At 46.6% G+C, this 27,081-nt stretch overlaps 1 protein-coding gene across 1 annotated transcript in view; it reads right to left on the bottom strand.

The window, feature by feature from the left end:
- LOC309796970 (uncharacterized protein) overlaps nt 1-24,813 on the bottom strand; it is a gene marked incomplete at its 3' end in the record, with an annotated part of 56,241 nt that extends 31,428 nt beyond the window's left edge. The window contains exon 1 of the mRNA XM_082610354.1: nt 24,318-24,813. Within this exon, the coding sequence (XP_082466480.1) occupies nt 24,318-24,610 (293 nt within the window). The 5' untranslated portion in view covers nt 24,611-24,813. The remainder of the gene's footprint in view (nt 1-24,317) is intronic.
- Between the last annotated feature and the right edge of the window lie 2,268 nt (nt 24,814-27,081).

The raw sequence follows: 27,081 nt of genomic DNA, 5'->3' as shown, positions 1-27,081 counted from the left end.
GCACATTTGTGAGCATGTTCACCTGACAGTATGAGGTATGAGCGCATTTGTAGTGAGTGAATGTGTGAGCATGTGGGTGGGAAAGTACATGAATGTGTTTATATGTGTGAATAATTTTTCTGCATGTTCATTTGTGTGAGCAAATAGGAAACATGTTAATATAAGTGAATGTGTGAGCATGTGCATATATGTAAGCATGTACACTTGTGAGAGTGAATCTGTGAACTTTTTCATGTCTTACAGTGTGTTATGTGACAATATTTGAGTGTTGAAGTAAATGGGGGTGTTCAAGTGTGTGGAATTTGTGAGCATGTGCATACATATTTTCATGTTTTTGTGAGTGAATATGTATATCTGTTTTCATGAGCTTGTTAAGGTGAGAGTGTATTGTATGTTAAATCTGTGAGTGAATCTTTGTGTGTGAGTGAATGTTTGAGTTGATGCTGAGTGTGAGCATGTTTGTGTGAGAGTGAATAGGTAAGCATATTTCTGTTTGTGAGTATGTTAATGTGCCTGTGTAAGTGAATGGCTTCAGTGTGAACACAGTCTATATGACTATGTCTCTGTAAGTATGAGTTTGTGAGAATGCATGTTGTGCCAATAAATGTGTGAGCATGTCCCTGTTTTTGAGTGTGCTAATGTGTGTAAATGAAGGAATGTGTTCATGTGAGATCTGTGAGTGTGCCTTCTTTGTGAATAAATTTGTGAACATGTTCAGGTGAATGAGGGAATATGTGCACTGGTGGGAGCATATGTGAGTGTGTCTACATGTGTGTGAGGACTGAGGACGTTTGTGTTAGTGAATATGTGAATATGTCTGTATAACAGCATGAATTTGTTTTAGTGAATTTGTATGGTCATGGGTGAGAACAGGTAGGTGTGTGTGACTGAACAGAGATGTTTGTGCATGTGAATGAGTAAATACAGGAGTAAGACTGGCCATGTGATTTGTATAAATCATGACATCTAAGAGTACATATGCAAATGACTTTTTAACACGTGTGTGTTTGATTGAATGTGTTAAGCATTTGAGCGTGTGATCATGTTAAGATGGGGATGCCCGTGTGTGACTGAATGTATGAGTATGTCCTGGTTTGTGTGTTTATATATATTAACGAGAGAAGGTGTGAGTGAGTGAACGTAAGCATGTATGAGTGTGTCTTGCGTGTGCATGAATTTGTGGGCATGTTCTTGTGAACAAATAAATGTGTGACCCAGTCTGTGGGATTGAATGTGTGACCACGTAGATGTAAGTGTGTCTATGTGTGTTAGTAATTTGTAAGCATGTTGTGAGTGAACAGGTGTTCACCTTTAAGCATGTTAATGTGTGAGCGTATTTGGGTGTGATTGTGTGAGCGTTTGTAAGTATGAGCATGTTCACGTACAGATGAAGACATGAGCATGCTCCTTTTGTGATCATGTTATTTTATGGAAGTTAAAGTGTATATACAGGGACTTCCCTGGCAGTCCAGTGGCTAAGACTTTGCCTTCCAATGCACGGGGTGCAGGTTCAATCCCTGGTCAGGGAGCTGAGATCTCACACTGGCCAAAAAATCAAAACAGAAAATAGAAGCAATACTGTAACAAATTCAATAAAGACTAAATATAAAAAAAAGCTCCACATCAAAAAAACATCTTTAGAAAACAGTGTATGTACATATAAGTGCAAATGAATCTGTCTAGTATGTGAATGATTTTGTGAGCATGTTCATGTGAGTGAATACATGTATTATCATGCTCATGTGAGTGAATGTTCACGCATGTTTGTGCAAGTGACAGAATGTGTAAGACTGCTCGTGAGTACAGGACTGTGACTGTGAGTTAATCTGTCACTGTGCCCTTTGGAGTGAATTGTGAGCATGTTATTATAAGTAACAATGTGTATGTGTGCATGTGTATTATCAATTTTTGTGTCTGAGTAAATTCACAAGTTTATTTGTGTGTTTGAACACACATATGAGTGAATGATAATCAAGTTTTATATTTAATATGTTGATATGCATCTGTCACTGGGTGTGAGAATATGTGCCAGTGATTATTTGTGAAACTCTACATGTGCAAGCCAATTTTCAACCATGTTTGTGTTTGTAAGTGAACGTCAATGTGTGTGAGCCTAAATTAAACATCAGTAAATATATGAGTGTTGATACGTATGAGTGAAAGAATATGTGGTTATATGAGCGTATTTTCACGAGTGAGTGAAGGTGTGAGCATTTCATGTGTGTAGCCATGTTGGTTTGAGTACTAGTTGTTTGTCTGAGTGAGTGAATGAGCATGTATCTGTGAGTACATAAGCGTCTCCACCAGTGTGAGTAAACCTCTGAGCATGATCATGTCAGGGAGTAAATGTGTGTGCATGTATGAGACTGGTGTGTGAGCCTATTCAGGCATAAGTGTGTTGGTGTGAGTATACTTGTGTATTTAACACATATTTGTACCTATTCACATGTATGAGTAAATACGTGAATTTGTTCATGGATGGTAGCTTGCTCATGTGTGCGAGTTAATCTGTAAGCATACTAGTTTGCATGGGGTTGCTAATGGATGAGTAAAGTTATGAGTGAATATGTGAGCATCTACTTGTGAGTGTGTATGTACACCTGTGGGTGTCTGAACATGTGAGCTTCATGATGAGTGTGAAAATATTTCCAATTGAATGGGTGTGTTCCCATTTGTGTTCATTTGCACGTGCAAAGGGTTTGAGAGTGTACGTAGGTGCAGGATCTGTGCACGTGAGCCTAAATTAGTATGTCTTTAGGTTGGAATAAATTTGTGATCATGTGAGTGAATGGATGTTTGGGCATTTTTAGGTGTGTGAGTGAATGTTGCAAGTGTGTTTATGTATGTGAGCTTCTTAATGGACGAATATATTTCTGGGAGTGAAAGTGTGAGTGTGTGTTTGGAAGCATGTTCATTTGCAAGTGAATGTGTAAGTATGTCCCTGTTTGTGTTTACGTGCACCTGTGAGGGAATGTGTATGTACATGTGACACATATGAATGTCTTGTGCATGAGTGATACTGTAACCATGTTCATTTAAGTGACTGTGTGAGCCAGTTTGAGTGAATAAATGTGTCAAGATATTTTATGAGTGTCACTGAGCATACATACTATCCCTGGGCATGCCTTAAATAAGACTCAAGAGGTAGTGGCTCTATTTGGTTAATGGCACTACCTCATAACACTGGGTCTCATCTGATCTGAGGGAAAAGTTGGCCCTGAGGGTTTAGAAGGCATCGATGAGTCATAAGCGTTATCCAAAGAGTCTGGCTTAGCCAGAATGGGTGTTGTTAGTAGTAGAAGAGACAGGAGAAGGTCGCTAGCCTCAGTGTTGGTATCTGTGGTCATGTCAGTAGGATTGAGCAACCTGAATAGCCAACAGCATGGCTCCCATTGTCCCCAGTCTGACCTATGTTGTAAGACGCCGTGGTGTGTGCATATGGTATACTGTTGCCAACAGACCCTGTCAACAGTAGTGTGTAGATTACTAGGGCTGGGTGTACCACAAATAGGCAGACAGTCAACAATGGCAAGGGCAGTAACTCCTCAGGTAAGAAGGGACATACTAACAGGGTAGGGATTAAGGTTGGAGGTCACCTGTAGCCATCAGTAGGGGACCTGATTGTCCCTGGGTATTGCTCCTATGGGGTTACCTGGTCTGGGAGAGGTTTCGTTCCACCTCCTGTGTTCCACAGTGCCTTTAGCGGAGCAAAGTACATGGACGGCAGATAAGGACACCTCTTTCTCCAGAAAGTGGTGGGTAGTTTGCTTGGCTTATACTAAATGACGAATGGACGCAGGCTAAGGATGGTTTCAGAATCACTGGTCCACGTCAGGTTCTCATCAGGATCAAGAAGGAAGTGGCTAAGCTCCGGGTTGTCTATGAGGGAGAAAGGAAGGATGACAGTACCTGGTGAAAGTTTCTTTTCTGTGCATGGCCATGCCTGGGCTCCCATGTCGGTGAAAACTGACAACTGGGTTGTGTCTGCTGTGGATGTGTACACCAGCAGAGATAGAAATGTCCCTGTTGGTGGTCTCGTCATTTGTTGTGAATTTAAATATGGTGTAGTTATGCCACAGGGGCATGAACTTAATATAATCTGGACCGTGGGCAGTATTTTTGACCACTTGAAGGACCACTGCCCTCCAAGTTCTCTCAACAGCCCTTGAGTTAAAAGTCCATTATGTCTTTCCATGATCACTGCTACTGGAAGATGATAGGATAGGTGACAAACCCAAGCAAAGTTTTCTTGTAATGCCCATTGCTGGTTTGCTTTACAGGGATGTGAGAACTTTGGTCTGGCGGTGTAACTTGTGCGGCAGTCCCAAGGGCTGTAAAAGCTATTTTGTCAAGCCCTCAATGATATGAGGAGAGGGGAGACCTGTGCCTTGCATGGATATACTAATGGAAGGCCTGTATAGAAGGCCGGGAGGTTGTGGTAAATTAACTTCAGTGGCAGGGTATGTGGTGATTTTCTCATGGAGTTGTAGCACTCTAGTAGGGCCAGCTTTAGCTCAATCCAGTAGATCCCATTATCATTTGAGTAGAGGCCTTTGTTGCTCTACGGGGAGCTTCTGCTATGACCCAGCATATAAGAGGAATCTCCATCCACAGGATAACTGGCTCTGCTCCAGTAAAGCCTTCAGTTTCAGGAAGGGCTCAGTGTACCTCCTGAAGTTGCCTCTTCACTGGCCAATACCTTTGCACTGAGGCTGGGAGTCACTTATGCCAAAAGCCCACGGACATTTGGTCCTGTGGCTCCCATAAGTGAACGTTAGGGTGGCCAAAACTTCCGATTGTAAGTCCTGCCCTCAGAGCACTAGTGGGAGAGCTGAAATGATAGCCTTCTTTAGTTTATCTAGTGCCTGCTGTGGCTCAGGTCCCCACGGAAAAGTGGAGGTCCTATGGGTGACTCCATAGATGGGGGCCAGCAAATATTTGAGGTTGGCACCCGAATGCAAACATGCCTACCAAATGTTGGGCCTCCTTTACCAATCTGGGAGGTTGGCTGGAGCACTAGGAGCTTTTCTTTTACCCAACCGGGACTAGTTTACCCTTTTGAGTTTCAAACATAGCCCAGAAATTTAACAACCTAGGAGGTGCCCTGTACCTTATGGCGGGCAATTGCCCATCCCCTCTCAGGGAGGTGTTCACTCACAGTTGTGATGGTGTGTGACACAGAGTCTTGGCCAGGTCCAGTGACCAGGATGTCATCGATACAATGCCAGAGCTGAGTCTCTGCAGGAGGTGGCTCGTGCCGCACAGGCATCTAGGTCCCGACTGCAAATCCCACGGGCAATCACGGGGGCATTCAAGTACCCTACAGGTCACTGGGAAAAAGGTGTACTGTTGATCCTAAAAGGGGAAGGCAAAGTGTGATATTTAACAAAGAGAACATGTTAACCCAGTCTATGACTCTGAACCATTTACCAGTGTTATTCTGAATGTCATTCATTAAGGGAACAATACATGGTAGAGGGGCTCTAATACAGGGAGCAGCCTTGTTTAACTCTCTCTAGTCTACAGATAGCCTGTACTCATTAGCAGTGGCTTTAAGCACAGGCCATACCAGAGAACTGAAAGGTGGGAATCCATTCCTTTCTTTCACTAAGTCAGCTAGGACAGGCCATAATCCTTCAGTGCTTTCCTTTTAGTCAGTACCTCTTACACGGGTAGAGGAAGGTGTACTGGTTCCCACTGGCCAGCGCCCACCAGTGGCATCAAAACCTTAGGCTTGTTTCACGAGGTTACCTGCTCACTGAGGAAGTCCATTCCAGTAATGAGAAAAGAGTCTCAGAGAACAACCAGCGCAGAAGCATCTTTTAGCAAAACTAGGCCCACATTAAAAGCTGAGCAGATGGGACTGCCCTGGCGGTCCAGCGGTCAACTCCGCACGTCCACTGCAGGGGCCGTGGGTTCCACCCCTGGTTGGGGAACTAAAATCCCGCATGCCACACAAAAAGTAAAAAAAAAAAAAAAAGCTAAGCAGATAATTATCCCTTCAATTAATTCTCCTCCAAAGCCCGGCATCTCCTGGAGGGGGTGGGGGTGGGGGTTTAAAGTTCGAGTGCTTCCTGGGATTAGGGAGCTTTGGACACCTGTGTCCACCAGAGCCAGCCAGTGTCGTTAATATTTTACAGTTCACATGGTAAAAGGGCTACTGTCGGCCAGAAGAGGCCTGCTTTGAGACCAATGGGTCCTGAGGTGGGAGCAGGTCCTTGCCACTGGCAGAGGTCAGGGGAAGACATGGAAGGTAAGGTTGTCTCTGAAGGAAAAGCCTGGCCAGGTTGGAATCTAACTTTAGTAAATATTTTAATTGCTCCACAGATTTACCAGAGATCATCTAATATCTCTGGGCTCCTTGTCCCTTAGGGTCCAATACAACCAACCTCTCTTGTTCATTTCAGGGTTCACGCTTAAGAGGGGGCCTGGTTTTAAGTGGTTTGTTTGGCCGAGGAAGGGGGCAATCGCTCTGTGGACAGTAATTTTGATTTAGGCCAGGTGGGGTATTGTTAACAGGCAGCACTTCACTTTGAGTTTGGCTTTCAGGAGTTTCTGTTAAATCCAGGGCAGCCATGTCCTCTTGAATTGTCTCAGCATGAGCCATCACTGTCAGGAAAGAGAACTTACACTGTTCAGGAGCGCCCCCTGAGAAACAACTTGGTGGACTCAGGACTAAATTCAGCCTCCTCGAGACTTGGCAAATCACCATGCTGCATGCCATCTGTTGCCTGATAAGCCCATCCCAACATCCCCAGCTGGTGGAGGCTAATGTTTTCCTTCAAGAGTCTGCCCAGGATCACTATGAGGCCTAACGTAGGGTGGGCGGCATTCTAAGAAATAAAAGTCCACATCAACAAAGTATCTACCTACTTATCTAGCTAGCTAGCTCCAAGGCCTCCTCTGGGAACACTCCTAGCTTCTGCACTAATTACATGACATACTTCAGTAGGGACACCATTTTCCCATCCCATATTATGGCAGTCAATTGATTAATTACATTCCCTGCTAGGTGGAGCTCACTGTCCCCCAGATTCTTTACAGCCAGAGAGCCCTTTCTTCATTTTGCTCTTCGACTACGTCCCTAAGGAGAGACTGGGTCTCAGGGATGGCTGAGAGAAAGGATGTGTTTCCTCCTCCAACTGAGAGCACACCTCACCTCCTTAGCCCTCCTACTTTGTCTTTTCTGTCTTTATTACTTTGTGAGTGGTTACCAGCAAAACAGAGGATAAATGTCAGGATGGTATTGCACTGCCTTTTCTTCTAGAAGGCACCAGACCTCTTTTCCCAGGGTTCTCCAATTTGTCTCGACTTTCAAAGGAGTTAAGGCTCCAAGCAAAAACAACAGTGAACAGAGCCCGACACGTCCTGTGGTTTGGAGCATGTGTTCATTAAGACAGCCACCTCCAGGCCTTCCCTGGCGGTCCAGTGGTTAAGACTCTGCGCTTCCACTGCAGTGGGCACGGCTCCGATCCCTGGTCAGGGAACTGATATCCCACGTGCCGTGCAGCCAAAACGAACAAAAAACAAAGAAGACAGCCACCTCCTTCAAGTCCTGGGAGCAGCAGGAATATTAACTTCCATGCATTCGGTCATTTTAAGTAATGCTTTTTTTTAGCCCACATCCTTTGTGGGAGGGACTAGAAAGACGCCATCTGCAACAGCAGGTAGAGTGAGACAGCAGCAGAGACAGGCTAGCTGTTTACACAGATGTCCTAAGAGACCAGCCTCGGCCTGACACCTCTGTCTTATTGACTCATTTACCTGCCATAGCCACACCCCGGCCATGAGGATGTCCTCTCACCTCAGAGCACCCCAGATCACCAGCCCAGCTACAGGGAGCCTGTTATGGGATCAGAGGTAGCCCACTCTTGGCCCAGACACCCGCACTCCTCCCCTTTTCCTATTTGGGCCCACAGGTCTTACAACGTCTAGTACCTGCCTAGTGAGGGACCCAGGTGGGTGGGCGGATCTTTCTTGGGGAGCCCAGTGCCTCTGATCCCCAAAACTCAGTTACAATGGCATGGGTTGGCTCAAATACTGCTGCTGCTGCTTGATCAGGCTCATGACACACAGGGAGACACCATAAATACAGATAAAGTGTAATACAGCACAGAGCAATGCCATGCCAAACTGACATGGGGGAGTTCCACAGTTTGAGTCCCAACCACTTAAGACTGCCCAGGATTGTTTTGCCAATGGATAGTCCTCCTGACTGGGTGGACCCTATATTGATCTCTTGATTGTCACCCAAATCCTCCACTGTCCTCATCAACATGAGCAATGAGTGCGAGGGATGTAGGGGCGGATCAAACATTACACTATCACCAGAAAGGGGCAGGAGCACAAGATGACCTTTATCTGGAGGAAGCTTTCACAGCTTTGCATGCACGGGAAGTGTCTTAATAACAGGAGAACTTCCAGAGGCTACTGTGTGGGAGCACCACTCAGGAAAGAAAAGCAAGGGAAATGCCAGGTTTAGGTGATACCACTCCGTAGCATGATGGGGAGCCTCTGGGTCGGAGAGTACCAAAGGGCAGCAGTGGTGTGGGGTCTTTTATAACTACAGGCCTTATCTTATCTATAGCTAACGGGTGTTGGCTGCACGCAAGCTCTGAATGGATTAAAATCTACTTACTTGGAATATATTCAAAGCCAATGAATGTGTAAAAATTGAGTTTGGTGCGGCCGGGCTTCTGAGTTAATGGGTTCCAGCCTGCTGTGAAGAAGGAAAGAGAGGCCATCTTTGGCTCCTTTACATAACAATGTCCGTGTTGGAGAATGAATGGGTGAGCCTCTTCAAGTATGGTACGACTGCGTTAATAGGAATTTATTTGTGTGATCAAGTAAATGTTTGTGCACCTTCATACGCATGAGTGAACAGGTGACCATGTGCATGGATATGAGCATGTTTGTGTGAGCGAAAATGTAAGCATGTTTATTTGCCTGATATTTTTTGGGGGTGGCCATGCCCTGCGGCACAGCTTGCAGGATGTCAGTTCCCCATCCAGGGACTGACCCCAGGCCATGGCAGTGAAAGTGCCGAGTCCAAACCACTACACCGCCAGGGAACTCCCCTGTCTGACATTTTAAAAGTACTTCTGACCCTTAAACAACAGGGGATTGAATAGCGCTGATCCACGTATATGCAGATTTTTTCAATAGCAAATATTACCGTACTACGCGTTTGAGCACATTTCTTTCAGTAAATATGCATGCAATTAGTTGAGTCGGCAGATGCAGAACCCTGGATTCGGAGGAACCACATATACACAGGGCGGACTATACGGTATACGTATTCAACTGCACGTGGAAGGTCCGCACCCCTGACCACTGTGTCGTTCAAGGGTCAACCACATTAGTGTATTTGAATGAATGAATTTGTGAGTGTATGTGAGTGAATGTGTGAGGCTCTTGGTGAGTGTGAGCACATTCCTAGTTGGGAGAATGTTAACGTGTATGTGAGGGAATGAGTGTAAGTATGTAAGTGTAAGTGACTGTGACTCAATGTGTCAGCACATTCTAGTGAAATGTGAGCAGTTATTGTAAGCAAAGGAGTGTGTGAGCATGTTTGTGCAAGTGAATGTGACCTTGCACATGTATATAAGCACAGGTGTGACAGCGAACGTGGGAGCCTAGTAAAATATGAGTTTGTGTGTTGAAGTAAATGGGACTTTTCATATGTATGAGTGAATTCGTGAGCATGTGCATGGATGTTAGCATACTCGTGTCTGTGTGTGTGTGTGTGCGAGTGAATGTGTGTGAGCATGTGAAAGTGGAGTAGATTTCTGTGAGTTAATGTGCAGGTGTGTGTGTGAGAGTATATCTGAGCATCTCTATGTGTGTGAGTAAAATGTCTGAACTCCATGGTAAGCGTGAGCATATGCATTTGTGAGAGTATGAGTATGATGCTGTTTGTAAACATGCTGTGTGTGGGGAAATGTATGAGTACGCAACTGTGAGCATATATGGGTGTGTGTGAGTGAATGTGGGAGCAAGTTTGAGGGAATGCATGTGTAAGCATGTTTTCATGAGTGAGTGAATGTGTAACTGTTCATTTGTGTAAGCTTCTTAATGTGTGAGTGTATTTCTGTGAATATATGAGAGAGTATGCTTGTGAGTTTGAGTGTATCTGTGTGTGAAGGTGTGAGCTTTGTGATGACTGGAGAAAATCTGTGTTCAAGTGAATGCATGAAAGTGTGCTGTTTGTGAGCACGTTACTGTGCACATATAAGTGAAACTGAGTGTACTGTTGTCAGCATATATGAATGTCTGTATATGAATGAATTTGTAAACATGTTCATGGGTTACTGGACATGTGAGGATTTTGTGTCAGTGAATGTGGGTATGATCATATATGAGTGTGTCTATGCCTATGAGTTAATTTGTGAGTATGATCGTGAGTCAGTGAATACGTTCCAATGTTAGAGAATTTTTGGCTGTGTGCATATATGTGAGCATTTCTTATATCTCAGTGAATCTGTGAATGTGTTCACGTGAAGAATACGCTGTGGATGTGAGTGAATAGTGATCACTTGTATATGTGAGCATGTTCACGTGTGTGTGCAAATGATTATATATAAGGATGTCTATGTGGGTGAAGGAATTTGCAACTGTGTTTGTGTGTGCGAATGAGTGTGCATGTGGGTGTGAACATCTTAAGGATGAGCATGCTCATCGTGCACGTAAGTAAATGTATGAGTGACACAGTGTACGTGAGGCATATTCGGGTGGGTGAGTGAATGCATAACCATGTTAATTGAGTATGTTTGTATTGGAACGAATGTGTGCATGTGTCAGTGTGTCTATGAATGGGAGTAAATCTGTGAGCACGTTCATTGGAGTGAATGTGTAACTTGTGGATGTATGTGATCATGTCTGTGTGTAAGAGTGAGTGGAGCCTGTTCACATGTCAGTGTGTTAATGTGTGTTGGTGTTTCTGTGTGATCACGTGTATGAGTGAATTTGTAAGCATGTGCATGATGGTAGCATGCTCATCTGTAAGTGAATGTGTAACCGTGTTCATTTTTGTGAGCTTGTTAATGTGTGCATCTATTTCTGAGTCAACGCAGGAGTGCATGTGTATGTGTGAATGTTGATCAGATGCATATACATGACTGTGTTAATGAGGGTACCTGTGAGTTTATGAGCAGGTTCACTGTGTGCATATGTGAACATCTTCATGTTTGTGTGCAAATGACTGTGTGAGTATATACATGTGATCATGTTCCAGTGTCTGAATGAACATGTAAGCATATCATGTATGTTCATGAACGTGAGTGAATTTATGCTTTGTAGATGTGTTTTTGTACATTTGTGTCTGAGTAAATGTGCAAAAATTTTTATGTCAGTAAATGAGTGAGTATATACGTATACACACATGTGTGCATATTATTAAAATGCAAGTTTAAGTCAATATAGGAATGTGTGTGTTAATGAATATGTAAACATGCTTGTGTGTAGGGGCCTTTTAATGTGTGTGTTCTGTTGTGTGAGTCAATGCGATTATGTTTGTGTGTGATGAAGTGTGTTCGTTTGTGTGGAAGTGATGTTAGCATGTCTATGTGCAGCTGTGAGTGTGTATGTGAGTTTGTGTGTGAGAGGCTGTGTGAGTGAATATGATCCTGTGTATATGTGAAAGTGTGATCGTGTCCATGCCTGAGCATGAGTGTTTTTGGGGTGTGTGTGAATATTGTGTTTTAAATAAATGTGAGAGCATGTGTGTTTATGAACATGTAGGCTGTGTGAATATGTGAATGTGTTCACCTGGGTGAACTCGTTCATGCATGAGTGATGTGTGTGTGTGCGCATGTTGTTTTTTAAATAAATGTGAAAGCATGTCCATGTGTGAATGTGTGAGTGGAGGTAGGGAGTGAGTGTGTGAGTGTGCAGTCATGTCATGTCTGTATGTAAATCGATGAGAATGTGTGTGTGTTTATGTGTGCATGTGAGTGAAAGTGGGAGTGTCCACTTGTTCGTGTGATAATGTGAGCACGTTTGTGTGTCTGGGAATGTTAATGTTTAAGTACGTTCATGTGTGGGTGAATGAGTATACTTGTGTGTTTGAGCATGAACATATGCAAATGAAAGTTTGAACATGTTTGTGTTTTGGGCATGGTAATGTGCAAGTGTGAAAGTTTGTGTGTGTGTTTAAATGAATTTGTGTGTTCATTCATATCTGAGTGTGTGAGCATATGCATGTAAGGGAGCATGTTCACATGTACTAATTAATGTATGAACAAGTTGGTGTGTGTGAAGGTATTAATGTATAATTATTTTTCCTGTGTGCAATTAAATGTGTAAGCAAGTTCATGTATGTGAGCACGATGTACAATTTTAAGTGAAGTTGTGAGTGTATGTGGGTGTGTCTGTATATGGGAATTAATCTGTGAGCAAGTTCATGTGAGTGAATATGTCACTATGTTTGTTTGAACGTGTTAATGTCTTCTTGTGCTCATGAGTGTCTCAGCAGCTTTGTGTGTGTGATCGAACATAAGGATGTGCATTTATGTGAACATTTTCCTTTGTGTAAATAAATGTGTAAGGTTTTTGTGTGTTTGAGTATGTTGAAGTGTGAATATGTTCATTCAGTGAATGCGAGAATATGGGTATCTGTGTGAATGAACATGTTAGAATATGTGTAATTGTACTGAAATGTGTGTTATCATTCGTGTGGATGAATGTGAGAATGGGCTCCTATGGGGGACTGAATGCATGAGTGTGTTCATGCTGGAATGCTTGTGAGTCTGTAGGTGTATGTTCACGTGCAAGTGGGAACGAATATATGATTGTGTGTGAGACAGCATCAGTGTGTTCACGTGTGTGAGTGGATGTGTGAGTATGAGTGTACGTGAGCATGTCTGTGTGCAAGTGACTGAGTTTCTGAGTGGATGTTATGGTGTCTGTCAGGGTGTGAGCACGTTCTTGTGTGTGACTGAGTTCATATGCACGTACATGTGAGCATGTTCATGTGTGTGAATGTGTGAACTTGTTCACGTGTGAGTGATTGGTGAGTGTGTATGCGTTTGAGCACATTTCTTTCAGTAAATATGCAGGTATGTCCATGTGCGAGCAGGATCATGCGTGAATGAATGCGAGTGTATGAGTCTCTCTATGTGTGAATGTACCAGCATGTTCCTGTGTGAAAACTGTGTGAGCATGTCCACATGTGTGAACATGTTGATGTGAAAATGTAAGAACGTGTGTAAGTAAGTTCGTGCGTGAATGTGTCAGCATGTGTGTTTGTGTAAGTGGATGTGTGAGAATGCTTATATGTGTTACAGATTAAATGTGTAAGTGTGAGTGAATGGGTGAGCATGCGTTTGAGTGTGTTCCTTTTTTTTCAGAACCCCATATCCATAGAGTGAACTGTAAGGCACTGTGCACAAAAAAGTTTTTATTTTCTACTGGCTCAAAGCTGTCTTTAACCAGCTCCACAACTAGGCCACATTATTCTCTGTGTATTACATCACAGTGCTGCTATAGAAACATGTGTGACTCTTGTGATTCAACCCGTTGGCTTCACTGCAGGGTAAGTGCCCAGAAGCTGAGCTGCAAAGAGAGAAATGTGTTACTCCAAGCCTAATGCTTCAGAAAGCAAAGTGCTACTGGGAATAATTATCTGAATGACAACTGAGAAGTAAGTGGGTTTCTGTGTTAGGGCAAATCCCAGACTCCAGCATTTAGGGTTACTGTGAACAAGCCCCAGCAATGTGCTTTGTAGGGACAGGGGTTCCTATAAACACAGTCCTTTATTACAACCTTTGGCACCCCTCACATGCCTTTAGAGAATGGAAGCTGTGTAAGACAGTTAACAAACCCCAGCAGGGCCAGGGAGCCAGGGACCCCACCAACCCCAGGGTCATACTTCTCATTCTAGACCATTCAGTGCCACTCAGGCAACTCCATCACTTTTGGGGGAATCCTGAGGACCCTAAAGGGCCAGCACAGAGCCCTGTCCAAGGGCTCCCAGCTAAAACAGCAAATGGGAGCTGAAATGCAGTCCACATTCCCCTCTCAAGCCATGTGCCCTGGCACCGAAATGCAGCCCAGAAGAAGGGAAACTTGTTCTATTTTATCTGCCCAGAGGGGCTGCCTTATGTGCTAGCAGTGATCGGTGTGAGAACTTAGCTAAAGTATCCATACATCTCTAAAAGGAAAATTAAAAGTGTTACAGACTGGGCTTCCCTGGTGGTGCAGTGGTTAAGGATCCGCCTGCCAATGCAGGGGACACGGGTTCAAGCCCTGGTCCGGGAAGGTCCCACATGCCGTGGAGCAACTAAGCCCCTGTGCCACAACTACTGAGCCTCTACTCTACAGCCCGCGAGCCACAACGACTGAACCCGTGTGCCACAACTACTAAAGTCCACGTGCCTAGAGCCCGGGCTCCGCAACAAGAGAAGCCACTGCAATGAGAAGCCCACGCACCTCAATGAAGAGTAGTCCCCATTTGCTGCAACTACAGAAAGCCCGTGCGTGGCAACAAAGACCCAACACAGCCAGAAAATAAATAAAAATAAATAAATTAAAAGGAAAAAAAAAGTGTTATGGACTGCATGTTTGTGTACCCCCCAAAATCCATGTTGAAAGCCTAACAGTGTGATGGTATCTGGGAGGTAATTAGGCTTAGATGAGGTCATGAGGGTGGACTCCCCATGGTGAGATTAGTGCCCTTACAAGAAGAGGAAGAGACACCAGAACTCTCTCTCTTTCCACCATGTGAGCACACAGCCAGAAGGCAGTCATCAGCAAGCCAGGAAGAGAGCTCTCACAGGAAACCAAAATGTCCAGCACCTTGGTTTTGGACCTCCCAGCCTCCAGAAGGATAAGAAATAAATGTCTGTTGTTGCCACTCAGTCTACGGGATATTTCTTATAGTGGCCAGAACTAAGACAAGAAGCCTCCAGAGAAGGTGCCTGCAACCCATCTTTGCAGTGATGACCTCAGCTCCATAAGCTATCACTGTCCTCCCTGAAGGCAAGAAAAGTTGTGCGGGTAACCACTTCCCTTCCTCTTTGAACTTCACTGCTCCAGCTTCTCTCTCTCTGCAGTGTCTATCACAGGTTCAGGCTTCAAAGGAAAGACGAAGGAAGGAAGAATAAAAAATGTCTCATTTATTCCTTCACTCCACAATATGGGAGTGCCCCTGTCCTACCAGGTGCTGGGCTGGGTGAAGCCCTCAGCTAGCTGCTTTTCACAACACTGTGGCTTCCAGTTCTCTTGCCCAGACGGAAGCCTGGAAGCTGATTTGCTAGCTTTCCCTGGCTCCTCCTCCTCCTCTTCTCACTGCCCCTTCCTTCTCAAGGAAAAATAAAGCTCCTGTTTGAACCTGAACAGGACAAAGTTCCTAAGGCTTCTGCTTGTGAACTCGTGGGGGAAGAGGAAGAACGGGTTAAACCCTGAGGCTCTCCTCCACCTCACACACAAAGACAGGTTCGACTCAGCCCAGTGGGAGGCCTCACAGGGAGATCTAGGGGTCCCTAAACTCTGAAGCCCTTGGCCCAATCTCCCTGAAGCCCTGCTTGAGAAGAGGAACAGGTGTGATGGCAGGTGACTCTCACAGGGTAGGTGCCGCTGCCTGGATCCTGATTGCCGCTGATAACCTCACAGACCTGGGGATGGGCTCGGGCTCAACTTGCCCGTGGAGCAGGCAATGGTTCACATGGGTTTTCAGTGCTCTTGAGACTACCACTTATCTCCAGGCAGTGTCCTCCTTCCTGTCCTCACTGTTCTTTACCCTCAACCTTCATCCTCTCTGTCTTGACTTCTCTACTCAACTCTGTCCAGTGTCAGCTCTCATTCTCCTGCTGCCTCTTTCTTCCTTCAATTAAAGCAATTCAAAATGTAAGCCGGTATGTTCACTCCTTGATTCCTAGAGTCTCACTCTCTTCCAGAATCAGGTTGCAAATCTCTACCCTGGTGCTCTTCTCCCAGCGTGACACCCCCAGCAACTGTAACCTTGTCCCCATGGTACTTATGGGTCCCTGGAAGATGCTCACCTTCCTCTTCTCCTGCCCCAGTGGGCTGAGCTTCCTTCCTCTCCAGAGCATGCATGCTGCCGTTGCAGGCCAGGCAGGGAAGTTACCTCCTAGGACACACACCTTGCACCACAGTGTTCGGCTTCCTTCTCCGCTTCCCCCAGCACTGCCAGGCACCCCAATCAGAGAGCAGCTGCCACACCAACTGGCTTCCCTGCTCCCCAAATACACACACACACACAGACACACGCACATACCCAGACACACACTCACACACGCGACAGCCTCAGACTTAGCGCCTGCGGTGCCCACTTCTGTCTAATGAAAGACCAAAGTTGTTCTTGTACTGCCCTCTTCATCGAATATTTGGCCAAAGCTATCCAGGTGCCTCCTTTTCCTCATATGTCCCACGTCTGCATTCCAAAAATGGTTAATGTAACCCACCCCCTCCCACCTTAGGCATCAGGTGTAAATAGATCAGAGTCTGAAAGATGGTGATGAGGTGCCTCAGAGATAATGCAGATTATCCACACCTCACAATCCCCAGAGCTTGACCCTTGCCCCTGCTCCCTCCTTCTGGCCCCGGATGCCTGCTGAGATGCTATCTTGCTTAAAACAATGGTAGAATGTGCTTGGTGTTTTTAAACTGTGGTTGTTGGTCTCTGCTGAGATATAGGAGAACATGGAAAGGAGGAAATGAGGCAGCTACTCCCTGACACCGACCAGTGTTTGGGCCAACTGACCCAAACGATATCATACAAGGGGCAGGGGCTGTGCTCTAACACCTGAATTCCTCTATACCCAGCCCTCTAGCCCTCGCTCTCCTCCCTAAGGTCCCCACCTAGAGCCACTGCTGTCCTTGTAACGTAAGGCTACTGAAGGAGCTTGCTTTCTGCCTTCCCCACCCCAGCCTCCCAGCACCTAGGTACACACACATGCACTTTGGAACATGCGCGCTACACCTTAACCTCTCACACGCTGGCGAGAACAATGCAGCAGAGGGAAAGCAGCAGTCAAGTGACCCACCTCCAAAGCTCAGGGCCCAGGGCAATGGCCTTGGTTTTCGAGGTAGCTCCCAGGGCAAACATGGTGCCCTCACTGGTCTACCCCCAAGTGCCAAATCCTCACAGCTGTGTGCTCTTTAGGGTGGATATTCAAAAGACTTGTATTCATTTCCACAAATACGAACTATGAGCGCTCATTAGCCCCTCAGAGTTAGTATCTAGTTCAACCTCCCATAGAACCTCTAATTAATGCTCCCATAGAACCTCTAATTAATGTACCCTTCCTTTTCTCTGTCATTGGCTTAGGGTTCCTGGGTGTCCCCTGGGCCAAAGGATACTACTGGACAGAATACTGGTCTTAGGGTAGGTTTCCTGTCACTTCAAGCTGTGTGGCCCAGGCTAGCTGCCCTTTCCAAGGGGATGGCTAGGAGGGAATACAGAAAGAAACTGACTCATTGCCTTCGTGGTGGTTTGTATTTCTGTTTCTTTGTCATTTCTCATTTCTGCTCTAGAAATCTGAATGCTAGGCTAAAGGATTTGGATTTTATTGGACAGCTAAAGTCATCAGAAGTTCTTGACATAATCAGGATTGATTTATAAAGACCATGCTGATTACAGTGTGCTGAATGGATTAGAGGGATGAATGCTAATATTGGGGAGACAACAGGTTGGGAAGTTGTTGCAGAAATTCACTAGGAAGATGCCCAAGGCCTGATCCAGGGCTGGCTCATGATCAACAGATAAGAACAGAGTTGGGATGTTTTCTGGAGGTAGAACCAATACAACCTGGTGGGAGTTGAAGGCCTGGGAGGCAGAGGGGCAAGCACCTGGGGCCCGGGTAGGTGAAGCAGACTAGACAGAGATCATGTGCTCAGTTCTGAACAAACTCCATAGGGTGAGTACCCAGGGTGCAGAGAAGGTGTGTTCAAGTGCCCTCCCCATGGAGCCTGACAGATGGAGCAGAAAATTCTACCTCGAGCACCACAGCGCCCTCCAGCCTGCACACCCATTTCTGTGGGTAGTGCTCCTCCACTCACACCAGGGAGTGTACTACACGTGTGGGACCTTCTCAAGGGAGTGTGGAGCGAGCAGAAGGCCTCGTGCACGTGAAGCCAGAGAAGTGGGAAAAATTGCAGGGTCAGAGCAAAAGGCCTGGAAGTTGGGAGCCCAGGAGTATCCCCAGTGCAGGTCTCTGCAAGTCAGGAAGGTGGGATCTCGAGAGGCAAAGGTGTAGAGCCTGGGAGAGGACCACTGGTAAGCTTACATGGTGGGCTGTCTTCCTGTGTTTCAGCTCTAGTCAACAGAAGAACCTCAGGTGTCTACACATGAATTTATCCACAAAACAGGAACAGACTTACAGACAAAGAGAACAGACTTGGGGTTGCCAAGGTGGTGGGGGGCGTGGTGTAGGGGAGGGAAGGGTTGGGAGTTGGGGACTAGCAGATGCAAACTGTTATGTATACAATGGATAAACCACAAGCTCCTACTGTATAGAACAGGGAACTATATTCAATATCCTGTGATAAACCATCATGGAAATGAATATGAAAAAGGAGATATATATACATATATATATATATACATATATATATAAAACTGAATCACTCTGCTGTGTACCTGAAACTAACACAACATTGTAAATCAACTGTACTTCACTAAAAAAAAAAAACAACACCCTCAAGCATCTATAAGCTGTTTACCTCCAATATGTGGACTCAGATGGATACCATATCTCATCAGCATCCTGTCCAAAACCTTCTGAACCACTTTCATTTGCATAGTTTTTGCTGAAACAGAGAAGTCACTGGTCATCAGTAAAGGCCACATTGTTTCCCAGAGGACAAACAGAAGAGAATACCACAGCTGTCACCTTTCCAGGACTTTCCCTTCTCCTGCACACATGCAGACATGTATAGTCGTATGTGTACACGTTCTCTCCCCCACCCCCTTCTCTCCCCACGGTGAGTCAGCCAGAAGCACGCAGTGAGGCAGACTCCTCCTCCCCCGCCCAAGCTTTTATCCAGAGGATGGGGCACAAAGACTGGGTCCACACTACCAAGCAGGATGAGGGGCTGGGGGAGCGGGCACCAGCATTCTGGGAAGTGGAGAGGAGAGGAAGCAGGCAGGGGGCAGCCCTCAGAAAAATGCATTACCTCAACCCCCTAAAGAGCCCCAGTTTGTAATCAGCAATGGACACAGCTCTCCAGGTCAGTGGCCGTCCTTTCAGGGGAAGCTGACTGCCCCAGGAAAAGTACTCTTCCACCCTCAGTGCCCTCCTCAGCTGAGCTAACCAGTCTACGTTCTCCAGCACAAACTCACATTTCCCCACCTGCGCATTTTGCTGTCATACCCATGTCATCCTTGCTCTCATACACCTCTGTTTTTAGGGATGGGCATATGGCTTGACACAGAGAGAGAACCTCTGGCCCTCGCCCAACAAAGTCATTTCACACTCTTAGGCCTCAAGGCTGTCTTCTCAAAGACATTCACTCTGGGAGCTGGCATTTCTCTCACTAATCATGTATTTCCAGCCTGGAGGTGTCTTGGCTGAGTATATGCAAGTAGCCAGCCAGAGCCCTGCAGACAGCTGGCCTTTCCAAAGCTCTCTGATGTGCTCACCCAACACACCTGAGACCTTCAGCAGGGCTGTCTCCTCCCAGAGGGCATGGGAATGGGAACAGGCCCTGAGCATCACTGTCATCCTAATGTACTCTCACACGCTGACCAAGGAACATCAGTCCCTGCAATGTGTGTGCGTGTTACTATATGTCCTATAAAGTCACCACAAGTCATGAATCACTGACTACTAAACCACTGCTCCTAGGGGAAATACAGGGTTAGGTTCCTGCGAGCCTCTGGTTACAACACTTTCATCAACCAATCAATATATAAACTTGTTTTATGTCTGTTTCTGTTTCAATTTACAATTTAATCCAATTAGAAATCCAGAATTTACTAAAAAAATGTGTATTAACAAAATGCTAAAAGTGTCTTCCAACAAAATAACTCTGGAATCTGTCCAAGTCTAAATCACTGGACACTCCCAGTAGTGTCTCCAGAGGTTCCTTCATTGTTGAGGCTTTAGTAACCTCTCCTGTTGCTCCCTGGCATCTCTGAACCACACATGATGGCTGTACGTTGCCCATGGGCTACTGAGGCAAGAAACTGCCCTTCGTGGCCTTGTATTATAAACCATTAGAGTGGCAACTGTCAGCCACATACCGGGCCATCCTCAAAATAGAGGTTCTCACAGACCCTGAGCCTGTGACCCTCTGTACCCAGGTGCCCAGTATGCCTTGGATCATGGAACCAGCACCCCAAAACCTCAGCATGGTTACTGAGGCCTCCTTGACACCGGATAGCTTTCTGGCATATCTTTCTTGCAAGAGGGAATGGCCTCACCTGTCCTTAGTCCCTTGCCAGATGAGACAGTGGTAGAAGAAATCACCTCTCTCCCAGACCTCTTGGCTACCTGGGGAGCCCCTTGGAATCAAGTGAGTGGGCAATATTGGGCATTGTACACTACATATGGTATAGTCACCATCATCCATATTACTGCTGTCAATCCCTTAACCAGATGCCTATGCTAAAGGACAAGACCAAAGAGTCAGCTCAATTGACCAAACTTCAGTCATTTTAGTACTGGATGCCCTGGCTAACAAATGGGCCCATCTGTACATTTTTATAAACTCTTGGGCCACTGCCTAAACGTTGTCCCCTCTGAGGTAAAGAACTCTGGCAATCACTTGCCTCACAGATACCCAAAATATAGATCAAGATGTTAGGGACTGACAGAACGGCCATCATCAAAAAATCTACAAACAATAAATGCTGGAGAGGGTGTGGAGAAAAGGGAACCCTCCTACACTGTTGGTAGGAATGTAAATTGATACAGCCACTATGGAGAACAGTATGGAGGTTCCTTAGGAAACTAAACATAGAACTACCATACCACCCAGCAATCCCACTAGTAGGCATATACCCTGAGAAAACCATAATTCAAAAAGAGTCATGTACCAAAATGTTCATTGCAGCTGTATTTACAATAGCCAGGACATGGAAGCAACCTAAGTGTCCATTGACAGATGAATGGATAAAGAAGATGTGGCATATATACACAATGGAATATTACTCAGCCATAAAAAGAAACGAATTTGAGTTATTTGTAGTGAGGTGCATGGACCTAGAGTCTGTCACAGAGAGTGAAGTAAGTCAGAAAGAGAAAAACAGGGACTTCCCTTGTGGCGCAGTGGTTAAGAATAGCCTGCCAATGCAGGGGACACGGGTTCGTTCTCTGGTCTGGGAAGATCCCACATGCCGCGGAGCAGCTAAGTCCGTGCGCCACAACTACTGAGCCTGCACTCTAGAGCCCGCAAGCCACAACTAGAGAAAGTCCATGCGCAGCAATGAAGACCCAACACAGCCTAAAATAAATAAATTTATTTAAAAAAAGGAAAGAGAATAACAAATACTGTATGCTAACACATATAAATGGAATCTAAAAAAAAAAAAAAGTTCATGAAGAACCTAGGGGCAGGACGGGAATAAAGACGGAGACCTAACAGAGAATGGACTTTAAAATATGGGGAGGGGGAAGGGTAAGCTGGGACAAAATGAGAGAGTGACATGGACTTATATACACTACCAAATGTAAAAGAGAAAGCTAGTGGGAAGGAGCCGCATAGCACAGGGAGATCAGCTCGGTGCTTTGTGACCACCTAGAGGGGTGGGATAGGGAGTGTGGGAGGGAGGGAGATGCAAAAGGGAGGAGATATGGGGATATATGTATATGTATAGCTGATTCACTTTGTTATAAAGCAGAAACTAACACACCAGTGTAAAGCAATTATACTCCAATAAACATGTTATTAAAAAAAAAGGTGTTATGGACTGGGACTTCCCTCTTGGCGCAGTGGTTACGAATCCGCCTGCCAACGCAAGGGACACGGGTTCATGCCCTGGTCCGGGAAGATCCCACATGCCACGGAGCGGCTGGGCCCATGAGCCATGACCGCTGAGCCTGCACGTCCGGAGCCTGTGCTCCGCAACGGGAGAGGCCAAAACAGTGAGAGGCACGCGAATCAAAAAAAAAAAAAAAAACAAAACAGAATCCGCCTGCCAATGGAGGGAACACGGGTATGAACCCTGGTCCGGGAAGATCCCGCCTGCCACAGAGCAACTAAGCCGTGCGCCACAACTACTGAGCCTGAGCTCTAGAGCCCGTGAACCACAACTACTGAGCCCAAATGTGTCAACTACTGAAGCCCGCGCACCTAGAGCCCATGCCCCACAACAAGAGAAGCCACCATGGTAAGAAGCCCGTGTACCTCAATGAACAGGAGCTCCCATTTGCCGCGACTAGAGAAAATCCGCACGCAGCAACAAAGACCCAACACAGCCAAAAGTAAAAAAAAAAAAAAAAAAAAAAAAAAAAAAAAAAAAAAAAAGATGTTATGGACTGAATTCTGTTCCCCTCAAATTCATATGTTGAAGCCCTAACCCCAGTGTGACTATATTTGGAGATACGGCCTCAAGGTTAAACGAGGTCATAAGCTTGGAGCTCTAATCCAACAGGGGGGTATCCCTATAAAAAGAGGAACAGACGCCACAGAGCTCTCTCTCTCCCCACACTGAACAAAGTAAAGGCCATGTGAGGACACAGTGAGAAGCCAGCTGTCTGCCAAGGACAAAGGTCTCACCAGGGTATAAATTCTTTTAGCAAATTCTAGACTTCCAACTGGATTGAACTGTGGACCTTTGTATCAATTTAAATTGTTTCCTCCCTCTGTATTCAAGTTTTCTGATTTCTTTCTCTCTGATTCTTTTTGCTTGTTTGTTTGTCACTGGAAGTACTGTGTGTGTGTGTGTGTGTGTGTGTACGTGTGTGTGTGTGAGGGTGTGTCCTCTCTAATCTGCTCACATTTATAGATTTCTTCCTTCAGAGAGCATCAAACCAGTTTCATTAGGGATAGAAGCCACCCCTATGGCAATGGTTGCTTACTAAGTCTTAAGGACTCTGGCTTAAGTTGGGGTTAATTTCATCACTGTGTCACAAAAGTGCCATGGTTGCTTTTCGCTATCATTAGGATGATCAGGATTTTTACTGCAACAGAGGCATACGCAAAGGAGTGGCACAGCAGAAGACTGCTGGGCCCCCAAGCCAGAGGTGGGTGGACTGAAACCATCTTCTGCTATGGTGCTGCCACTTGCGCTGCATGGAATTATTATTATTATTATTTTGTCTTTTCTCTCTATACATATTCCTCAGAATAGTTTACATTTCTAGCAGGGCAAATTTACAGCTTTGGGTTTTATCTCCATTTAATCATGAGTGGTCCAGACCTTTTCGGTGCTTATGGGGACAGGTTCGGAGGCCCACTGACCCACCTCTTGGGCAGCCCAGGAGAGGAGAACATCGCAGGCCATGCAGGACACGTGGGGGTTGCATTCTGGAACAGCGTGAACCAGAAGGCTCTGTGGCAGGCGGGCTTTGCAGTACTAAGAGGGTGAGGTACGCCCTGGTGCCTAAGAAAGGATGTGATTGGCTTGTTTGAATCGTTCTGCTGGCTGACAAGTAAACACTATTCAGGGGTAAGAAGCAGGAAAGCATCCGGTGCATTTAATAAGAAGGGTTGTTGCTAGAGGACCCTATCTGGCGGAGCAGAGTGGGGAGCGGAATCTGGGATTAGGCCGTTCGAGGCCCTCCCAGTTTTTTTTTTTTTTTTTTTTTTTTTCCGTACGCGGGCCTCTCACTATTGTGGCCTCTCCCGTTGCGGAGCACAGGCTCCGGATGCGCAGGCTCAGCGGCCATGGCTCACGGGCCCAGCCGCTCCGCGGCATATGGGATCCTCCCAGACCGGGGCACGAACCCGTATCCCCTGCATCGGCAGGCGGACTCTCAACCACTGCGCCACCAGGGAGAGGCCCTCCCAGTTTTACCAGCCGTCAACTCAGCACGGAATACTAACTTTAGCCCTCACCGCACCATCACCCCCTCCCCCCGCGCACACACACACACAGGGGCCAGTATACCTGGCTGAGGAGAACTCAGTCCCTGGAGATGGAGGGGTGGACCCTGGGGCGGTAGCTCGCCGACCCCCGCCATTTCAGCGCTATTAGGTACCACAGCAACACAGGGGCTGAAACAAGGGGGCTCCATCGCAGCTGCACGTGCCCAGCCCCACCACCAACTCCTCTACGGACTGGCCAGCAGGCAGCGCGCGTGGGCAGCGGTTCAAAAGCCCAGACCCACGTCTGCTCAAGCTGTCTCCTTCTAAGAGGTCGCCCACTCACCCACCGCCCGCCCAGCTCATGGCAGCCTGGCGACCCCGCTCACCAATCAAAGAAGTCTAGAACGACGTCAGGAACATCAGGCGAGGAGAGGTCAGAAGCCAAAGTGCAATTTCCACCTGGGATTGGGGTCGTCGCCCGCCAAGGGCCGGGTCCTGATGAGGAGTAGGCGCACAGCGGCCCGCCGCAGGTCGGGACGCCATAGCTCCGACCGTCCGAGAACCCTGGAGACCGCTGCGGAGTGGGAGGCCGATAGACGACGGGGGGCGCGGGATAACCAAGAGGAGTGGGGCGAGGAGGTCGTGCTTCTGCAAAGAGCCGCCTGTAAGGTGACAACATCGAGGCCAAGGGGAGCGCGGAGGGTGCGGGTCGACCAGCGGCCCTGAGCCAGGGCTCGGCAAGAAGAGCAGCAGCCCAGCAACTTCACTCCACGCAGCACCCCGACCACGAACCCAGCCGCTGCACACAGCGCGGGGTCTGACGCACTTCTGGCAGCCGCTGGGCGGGCCTGAGGCCCGGCGCACAACTGGCTCCGCCCACCCCGATGGCAAGCGAGCTTCGCCAATCAGGCAGGCGCCGGGAGCCTTTCAACGAGATGCATGGTCCCGCCTCCTACCGCAGCCTGTGTGCCGCCCAGCCCTCTGCTCCTTCTGGCGTCTGCAGTCATTCCCGGGTCAGCCGCAGTTCCAGCTCCCTGGCAGCTGGAGCGCTGGGCCGGGGGTCGGCGGCGTGGGGCACCCCGCCCTGCACCTCCCCTCTGCAAAAACGCAAAATGTGCTTTTCACTTGGAACAGCGTATGCCCAAGAGTTTGCTTTTTGTGGTGAAAGTAGTAATTTGACCACCCAGGCTCAATCTGCGTTTTGAAAATACTGGACACCTTTGAGGAATCAGGACCTAGTTGACTGGTGGTCATTCCCTGACCCTCGGGCCTCCAGTGAACCAGACTGCCTGTCCTCCGGAAGGCATGGAAGAGGTTCAACCAGTGCGTTTTGTGACACGGTTCTGGCCCATCATCAGGACCGAAATTGGGCTCCAGGAGCCCCCCTCCCATAGCTAAGGGATGCACAGTTGAAGTGAGGGTTCTTGGCTGACAGCATTGAAGGGGAAAAGAAGGCAACGGTCAGTGTATCGGATCTTCAAGGCAGTGAGCCCCCGGAGAGCAGGCCACTCTAATGCTCCAGCATTCTGGCCCCGCATGTGGGGAAAAAAAAGCCTTACATTATTGCTAGAGGGCTTCTCTTCTTTCCGCTACCCTGAACATTTCCATATAGAGTAGAAATATCTCAGAGAAAGAGGAAATGCTTCCACTCATTCACTACCCTTCATCCTTCCCATCTCAGGTACCTTGATGAAGCAAGGTCAGAAAGGGGCTTCTTCAGAGCACATAAGCCACATGGGCAATGAACAGATAGACCTCAGTCATATTCACCAGCGCTGGACCTCGTGAGGCATGCCATGTAAAAGTGTTGAAATCAAAATGGATTTCAGGTTCACTCTTGTTCAACTAGAATATTCAAAACAAACATTCCCCCCCCTTCCCCTTTCCTTCAGTATTTGGTGAAAATAGTTGGGACTGCTTGTGCCCAGCATATTGCACAGCTTTACTTGCATGGAACTCTCTGGGGTGGCTAAGTGTTTTGTACAGCTAAAAATTTAACTCTTTACCCCACCTCGACCTCTTCTCAAGCACCCTCTTTCTTCTTTTTTTTAAAATGATTTTAGAATCACACATGTTTAAAATGTGTCTCTTAATTTCCTCCCATCTCTTCACCAGCAGAGCATCTTCACACCTTCGTTTTCCTTCTCCTTTCCCCCTCTTTTTCCTTCTATTGCAGTAAGTGCTCTCTTCTCACTTACAGGGCAGGTCCGCATAGAACTAACCCACTTACTTAGGTGGGGGATCCCTCTATAACGAACCATCACAACAGCAGTGGGTCAGTTGAGCCCACCCCTACTGCTCTTAATCCTGCACCCCTTGTCTCTGGTCACCCAGGCATCCTCGAACAGACAATTATTGCTGGTTCAAAATAAAAAGGCCATTTCAGATCAGTTTGTCCTAGCATCTGAATTGTATATGGGCGAGGAGGTGTGGGGACTGCCTAGAGAAGGAGGGTCGATGGGCCCAAGGTTACACAGTGGCAAAGAGCGAAACTAGAACCCTATTTCCAGGTTGGCCTACTTCTAGAAAAGTGTGTTTTTCCAGTGAAACTCAGCTTTGACTGCTATTTCAGGCAGCCACAGGCATGTGGGTATTGTTTTGTTTGAAAGCAGGTTATTCCTATTCCTGGAATCAAATTCTTCAATCAGTGTCTCAACTGACAGGAAAAGCAAGCCTCAAGGTTTTCTCCTAGGCATCCTTGTGACTATGGATACGGCCAAAAACTGGATGGCAAGAATGAATTTACTTCCAGAGCTTATGTCCCACACTCACATGACAAAGAGCCGAGAAGGCAGCAAGGAATATGAAAAAGCCAGTATAATTTATACTTGTTGAGTTTTTGTCTAGTTCATTTATTAGAATGTACATCAATATCCAGATTGAATGCACTTAAAAATGAATATGGGATCATGGTGTAGAGGACATAGCACTGACCTAGGAGTTAGCCCATCTGTGTTCTGACCCAGCTCTGACCCATGACTGCGAGTATTCCACTTTGTCTAGAGTATGAGGTGGGTTGGGAGGTAAGGCAAGAGGTAAAACACGTAAGAAGAAAAAGAATAGGTAGTACCTGGCCTAGTGAGGGCCGCACATTCAGTGCACAGAAAATAACTACTCAGTGAATATGTGAAGCTAAGAAAGAGAATTTTA

The sequence above is a fragment of the Mesoplodon mirus genome (genome assembly GCF_964341445.2).
Source record: "Mesoplodon mirus genome assembly, chromosome: X".
NCBI classification, from domain to species: domain Eukaryota; kingdom Metazoa; phylum Chordata; class Mammalia; order Artiodactyla; family Ziphiidae; genus Mesoplodon; species Mesoplodon mirus.
Note: the sequence above shows the minus strand (reverse complement) of the source record. Positions and strands in the feature narration are given on the sequence as shown.